Consider the following 6,732-nt stretch of genomic DNA (forward strand, 5'->3'; position numbering starts at 1 on the left):
ACTTCAACAGCTGAACCTGTGCACAGGAAAACTTCTGCTTTTCTTTTGAGAAAAAAGTTATTCTTCCTAATGGATCAAGAATGCACACAGCAAGTGGGTCTGCATGATAGCAGTTAGCTGTGAGATTTCTTGAACAAACAAAACCTTCTAAGAGCATGGTTTTGTAGCTGACGATGGTTCTGCAGTGAGGGTGTGCAGATAAGCATGTTCCTTGCACTAACATCATGGTAGGTAATAACCAGGGAAGCAGGAAGGCATGTCTTAGTTTTTAATGTGCTTCTGCAGGAGGACCAAACCTGGCAAGCTGAAGAGTACAGAGGAGCAGGAGCTGGAAAAGATGCAGCAGTTGCAGCAGGAGGTTATGGAGCTGCGGAAAAAGAACGAGGAGTCTCTGAAAGCAGCTATTGCTGGAGCAGGTGGGCTCTGCCTGAATTGCCAAATGAAGCTGCATTGGGTTCAGCTGGAGAGTGCTGCACAGAGCTGTGCAAGTACCTTTGAAAACAAGCATTCCAGACTTTGAAATAAATATTAGGAGCCTTTTAATGTAGATTAGCCCCTAAACTGCCTGGAAACAGGTATGTTTGGTTATGTTTTGAAAAGTTAAAGATGAGTTCTCTAAAAGCTTACCTGGATGTTAGAAATTTAATGGGTTTTTTTTGTTTTTTTTTTCTGCAAATCCTACCCCACAGCAAAAGGTTTCCAGTCCTTACATATTTTTTTCCTCTAGGACAACCCATGAAGAGACCTGTTGGTCAAGTAACAAAGCCAATTGATTTCCATTTCTGCACGGAGACTAGAATTAAACAGAATGTGGAAAGCCAGCCTGGGAATGAATACAAGGAACTGGATTTTGCAGCAGTACTGAGGAAGCATCCCCCTTCTCCGGTGAGAGCCAGAGTGTTGCCAGCACTCAGCTTGCTGATTCTTACCATCACCTCCCTTCTGGTTGTGCAATGCTTGGGCTGATACCCACAGAGAGGTTACCACAGGAGAAGCAGGTGTTGTGCAAATGTGACTGCAAACTTCCTGTGTGTCTGTGTTGCCACAAGACTCAAAAGAAACCTTGTGGAAAAAGGAGCCCTTTAATGTCAGATCTTCCAGTCATTCCACTTTGTGCTTTAATGTGCTCAATACAGTTTCCCAATATAACTTGTGCATGTTCAGACTGTGAACACTTGTGCTTAATGTGAGGTGTTACCTTCTTTTCAGTGAGAGGAAGGGACAGATATTGTGCGTCAGTGGGGAAAGGAAATGTCATCGAAGCCTCCTGGCCATTCTGAGTCTGGTTTTCTGTCTCCAGGTGCGAGTGCCAAAGGGACCCACTGTTCCCAAACCTTTCAATCTGTCCCAGGGAAAAAAAAGAAAACTTGAAGAAGCTACAACAGAATATGTGTCCTTTGCTGAGCAGGTAGAAGCATTCCAAAAACGCACACCCCCTCGTTACCATTTGAGGAGCAGGAAATCTGAGGAAGGTGAGTGGTTCTGGCTATGTCCACAGACGTGGTGGTAGAGCAAGAGATGCTTTGACTACTCTGAACAAATGGCATGTGTCTGTTGCAGGCCTTGCCATTAACTGCTGGTCTCTGTGACTTGAATTTGTAGGCTCAGTTTCAAAAAAGCCGGTGAAGGCTCAGCTCACACACCCCAAAACTCCAGTGCTGCGAACAAAGCAGCGCTTGAGACCTGTCACCTGCAAAACTGCTGCAGATTTAGAAGCAGAGGAAATAGAGAAAATTCAACAGTAAGTAAAGGCTTACTCTAATCCTCCAGGGGATGATTGTACGAGACTGGAAATATTTTTCAGATTCCAAAATGGCACGTTTCTGAAATACCCTTTTTGTGTAAAAGAATGAGTAGCATGCACGACTGAGATTGCTTTAGTTTGTTCATAATTCTTTAGTTCTGATTGTAGGGAAGTGAAATATAAACAATTCATTCTGGAGAAAGTGCTCTTAGGATAGCTCATATTGGGTTGAGTACAGCTTGTGATGAGTAAAGCAAACCCAATATAGCAATGCAGCCTGCATGCACTTCAAAACTCGCCTCTAGGCAAAGGTTTGGATTTCTAGAAAAACAATCTATAAGATTTTTCTTATTAATCTTGCTGTTTTGAAGGCAGAGGAAGAATTGCTAGCTAGAGCTGCACACTAATGTACAATGTACACAAATGTGATTGTTTCCATTGTTCCTGCATAGGTACAAATTCAAAGCACGAGAAGTCAATCCCAAAATCTTTGAGGGTGGTCCCCTCCTGCCCAAGAAACCCTCTGTGAAGGAACTCACCCAACCCATCGGCTTTCAGTTGGAAATAGAAAAAAGGATTCAGGAGCGTGAGAGTAAGAAGCAGCAGGAAGAAGAGCACTTCGAATTCCATTCCAGGCCATGTCCCACAAAAATCCTGGAGGATGTTGTGGTGAGAAGTTTAATAACACTCAGCCTTAGGAATTGGACCTCAGGTGGCAGTAAGCTTCAAATTTTCTGTAGCCATGTTGAATTATGTGTTTGATGATCTTAGTAAACAGTGTCTGTCATTAGGTAAGAACCGCAGCAGGTGTGTCCTGTGCTTGTCAGGTTGTTTCTCTGAGGCATTTCCTTGGCACTTGGCCTTGGGTAACTCCTTACTGGCTCTTCTGAACAGGGTGTTCCAGAGAAGAAAATACTTCCTGTTACAGTCCCCAAGTCTCCAGCCTTTACCTTGAGAAGCAGGACCCGTGTATCTGGCAGAGATGAAAGAAAGGTAATAGTTGTGATGAGGCTGGAGCCAGGCCCAGGTCTCACTGCAGTGCCTGCCGTGCCTCTGGATGTGGGTGGGATGCTCTGAGGCTGGAAGCCCCTTCCTTCATTCCTGTGAGCAGTTCCTCCACTGGTTACCTTTGCCTGTGCCATTCGCTTCAAACAATCTGGTTATTGCCAGTCATTTTACAGAAACTGAATTCTCATTAAAAATGAAATAATTTAAATGCTAGGGCACTGATGAGGGTTTCTGATGTGTCGCTGCTATGAATGAAGAAAGAGAACTGCTTACATTTCTCATCCTTCCCTATTCTGTCACTGAAGGCAGATATTACACATGACCTTTCTTCTCCCTGAGGTGGGGAGCAGGATTCTGAAAGCTTCGCATCCTTCTTCCTTTCCTTCTTGTCAAGAGGATATTAAATAATTAGTCTAATTTGGATGAGAATTGAGAGTGGTTTCAAAAAAGGAAGAATTGGGCCTGTGGTTCAGGATGCCAGTAAATTGGTACTTCTTGGATTCCTAATTTTTGCAGTGTCCTCTGTTAGCGTGACCCTGTTGTGTCCCTTATTAAAGGAGCTCATTCAAAGCTCTTTGTGGCTTTGTTTGGCAGTTGCAGTCTGTACAAAAATAAAAAAATCAGATGCTAAAGCTAATATCCCTTTAGGAAAAAGAGGAGGCAGCTGTGATCAAAGCTAATCCTATGCCACATTATGGAGTGCCCTTCAAACCCAAAATGCCAGAGCAGAGGCATGTGGAAGTTTGCCCCTTCTCTTTCGATGCCCGGGACAGAGAGCGACAAATACAAAAAGAGAAAAAAATAGAAGAACTACAGAAGGAAGAGGTAAGAGTGAAAAGCTACCTTGGAATCCACTCTTTTCAGTAAAAAGAGTGTGACAGGATTTGCTGTTGTCCATTAAACTTCCAAGGAAAGGACAAGAAATATTTTGAGTTGTTTATTTCAGGTGCCAAAGTTCAAAGCGTTGCCTCTGCCTTACTTTGACCAAGTTAAACTGCCAGAAAAGAAGGTCAAAACCCCAACTCAGCCTGAACCATTCCATCTGCAGGTGGATGAACGGGGAGCTGCCAAGCTCCAGAGCTGGAAACAGCAGGTAGAATGAAAAGTATACTGGGAATGACCAGACTTAAAGCAGCTGGTGGAGTTGTGGTTGACTACAGAAACTGTCCCCCTTGAATTGAATCAGTAGCTGGGTTGGAGCAAGGAATTTTTCAGTACTTGGCATGAGACTTGTGCTATGGGTTAAGGATTGGTCAATGGTTTGCTTTTATTTTTCTCACTTCATAGTAAATTATGGCATTCACCACAACTGTATGAACAGCTGTGGGGTGTTTTCTAAGCAGTAGCTCTGTGCAGCTGAATCCATTTGCTGACTACCTCCAGGAGTTTATTGACACATAAATAATATACTGCTTTTCTCATGTGAAGTCTGCAGTGGGCACCTGAAACTTTCTTCAGGCTATTATTGGCAAAGCAACTGTCAGGCAAGAAGTGACACCACTTTTTGGCTTTAATATAATATTATGTGGAAATTGTTTGACTAAATCAGCATGGCTTTTCCAGTGTAGGGAGTGCCAGAGTCTGGGTCACAGGGAGACAGTCTCTTTCTGCCTGGCACTTGACATGCTCTCTTCTCTTGCAGCTTAAAGAAGACTTGCAAAGGCAAAAAGAGGCAGCATGCTTTAAGGCTCGACCCAACACAGTGATGTACCAGGAGCCTTTTGTGCCCAAAAAGGAACATAAGATGCTCTCAGGTAGAGTTGCAAGCACTTTTTACATGGGCTTGGCTGGTAGCTCAGAACTGATGCAATTAAGTGATGTCTTTTCTGGCTGTTGCCTCTTCTTCATCAACACAGCCAATAGTGCCTTGCATTTAATCAACTAATTGCCTAACAGCTTGTATCCCCTGGGAGCAGGGGGATTTCCTCTCCACCCCTCTGTCTTGCTCCAGCATGGCAGCTGTATTTAGCAGCTCTGCTGCAATTGGCAGATGATTGATGTGTGCCAGCTCAGGATAAGGGTACTGAGAATGTGAGGAGCTCCCTGCAGAGACAGCTGGCATTTCTGCAGCGCTGTCACTCTTTCCCTCCCGTTTCTAATGAGTTGAAGGCATCTACTGCTTGGGTAGGCTGAGATTTGTAGAGCATAAAACCAGCCAAAATCTTGTTTGTACTAACAATTGTGTGCTTGCTCCCTCCCATGAGAACACCCATGATGGGGTGACGTCTGCATTAACACTGCTTACGTCTGGGAGTAAAGTTTTCTCTTTTCCTGAAGCCTGGAGGTATCTACTAACCACCCTTGCCAAGGGGAAGCTCTCCAAAGGGAGTCTTCCATTGGCATTAGTACTGCTCTGCTTTACCTGATGGTCTTTGAACCAATGTTATCTCCTCTATTTCTAAACTTAGAGAGCCTTTCTGGTTCTGTAGTTCCTGAAAGCTTTGAGCTGGCAACAGAAAGAAGAGCAAAAGAACGGCAAGAATTTGAAAAGCGATTGGCAGATGCAGAAGCCTTAAAGGAGAGGTATGAGGAGCAGATCAGGCAGCAACAAGAGGAGCGTGAAAAGGAAGAAGTTGCTAAGCTGAGACAAGAAATGGTAAGTGAGCTGTTTCTGAGCAAAGGCTGTAAAGTAACCCAAAGGAATGTGGGAACATCTTTACGGAGCTAATGTCACAGTTGAGCTGTGCTAAAACTGCCTTTTCAAGGTTCCCTTTTGCAAATTGATGACTCACTAACTTCACAACTGGTTTAAAAAACCTGAACCTACAAAACTGTGCAAACAAAGAAGGCAGCTGTGCTGAGATGGCTGAGTTTTGGAGCTGCACATGTGTAGTTATCAAAGCAGAATCATCTAAGTAAAACCCACAACCCCAGCATGTGCTGTGTGTTTTCTCACTACCTCACTCCAGTGCCCAGGGTGGTGTGGTGGTTTCAGGCAGATACCTGCCTTCACCTCAACCACAGCTCACCTGAAAAATTCATCATAACTGCAACCATTTGTTTTGTTTTGCCCTTTCTTATATTTATTTTTTCACAGGTTCACAAGGCAAACCCAATACGCAAATACCGCAGTGTAGAAGTGAAGCCCAGTGATCAACCACTGACTATGCCAAAGTCTCCCAACTTCTCAGACAGATTCCGATGCTGATGAGCATCCACGTGATAACTGAAGGGAGATCTCATCCTTCTCCACTCCCTTGGTAGGAGAGAGGGAGCAGTTGTTTTTCCAAGACTGCTCAGTCTGAACTCCTGTGCTTGGTTCCATTGTTGTACGGAGTAGTTAAACTCCACCTGAGCCCATGGCATTTCAGCAGTGCCTCCTGGCCTCACTGTGTATCCAGACCCTGTCTTCTCTAGAGACTAAACCAAGTTTTGATATTGCATATTGATAGTGTTTTGATATACATATTGTGTACCTAACTAAATAAAAATTCCTAATCTGCTTGCTGTCTCTGGCTAGTGAAGCCCTTTCCTGCAGAAGAGTTTTTGGTAAAGACTGACCATGCAGATGTGTGCATCTGGCAGAGCTGTTTTGTGTTTGTACACTAAGTGATATTTTCAACTGTCTATTTTTCAGCCTGTAGTCTTCATTTAGCTTGAATTGTGTTAAGTGGGGTTCCTTCAAGCCGCTGTAGTGTGGGTCTGGCCTTCCTTGTTAATGTTTAGATGACCACAGATATAAATCTTGTCCATTCTTAAAAGTAGTTCTTTGTGTATATTAGAGCATTAAACCATCTTGCTGTTTTATAGCTGAAGTGCTTCTATTTGGGGAACCATTTATCTGGCAAGTGACTTGCTGTGAGCTGCTGCCCCAGCTCCTGCCAGTACAGGTCTCTTGGCCACAGAGCCATCAGCCTCTCTGGCCAGTTTGGGCAGTGAGCAGAGATGAATATAGCCCAAGTGCTCAAATGTCCTGGAGGACAAAACTGCTGGTATTGTGAAGAGTGGATCTAGATTAAAGTTTTAATTATTATTTCTTA

General features: G+C 43.9%; 1 protein-coding gene across 14 annotated transcripts in view; it reads left to right on the plus strand.

The window, feature by feature from the left end:
* The window catches only part of TPX2 (TPX2 microtubule nucleation factor), a 14,242-nt gene extending 7,510 nt beyond the window's left edge, over nucleotides 1-6,732 (plus strand). For 6 of the 14 annotated variants that reach the window (XM_023939750.2, XM_023939754.2, XM_023939751.2 and 3 more), the window contains 11 exons: nucleotides 286-416; nucleotides 728-885; nucleotides 1,301-1,472; nucleotides 1,603-1,741; nucleotides 2,197-2,413; nucleotides 2,639-2,737; nucleotides 3,401-3,577; nucleotides 3,699-3,845; nucleotides 4,395-4,506; nucleotides 5,161-5,348; nucleotides 5,790-6,732. In XM_023939750.2, the coding sequence (XP_023795518.1) occupies nucleotides 286-416; nucleotides 728-885; nucleotides 1,301-1,472; nucleotides 1,603-1,741; nucleotides 2,197-2,413; nucleotides 2,639-2,737; nucleotides 3,401-3,577; nucleotides 3,699-3,845; nucleotides 4,395-4,506; nucleotides 5,161-5,348; nucleotides 5,790-5,900 (1,651 nt within the window). In that variant the 3' untranslated portion in view covers nucleotides 5,901-6,732. Of the gene's footprint in view, nucleotides 1-285; nucleotides 417-727; nucleotides 886-1,300; nucleotides 1,473-1,602; nucleotides 1,742-2,196; nucleotides 2,414-2,638; nucleotides 2,738-3,400; nucleotides 3,578-3,698; nucleotides 3,846-4,394; nucleotides 5,037-5,160; nucleotides 5,349-5,789 lie in introns of all 14 variants that reach the window. The other 8 variants (XM_023939753.2, XM_023939755.2, XM_086853082.1 and 5 more) reach the window with 2 other exon arrangements.

Source organism: Cyanistes caeruleus, chromosome 16 (assembly GCF_971803275.1).
Source record: "Cyanistes caeruleus chromosome 16, bCyaCae1.hap1.1, whole genome shotgun sequence".
NCBI classification, from domain to species: domain Eukaryota; kingdom Metazoa; phylum Chordata; class Aves; order Passeriformes; family Paridae; genus Cyanistes; species Cyanistes caeruleus.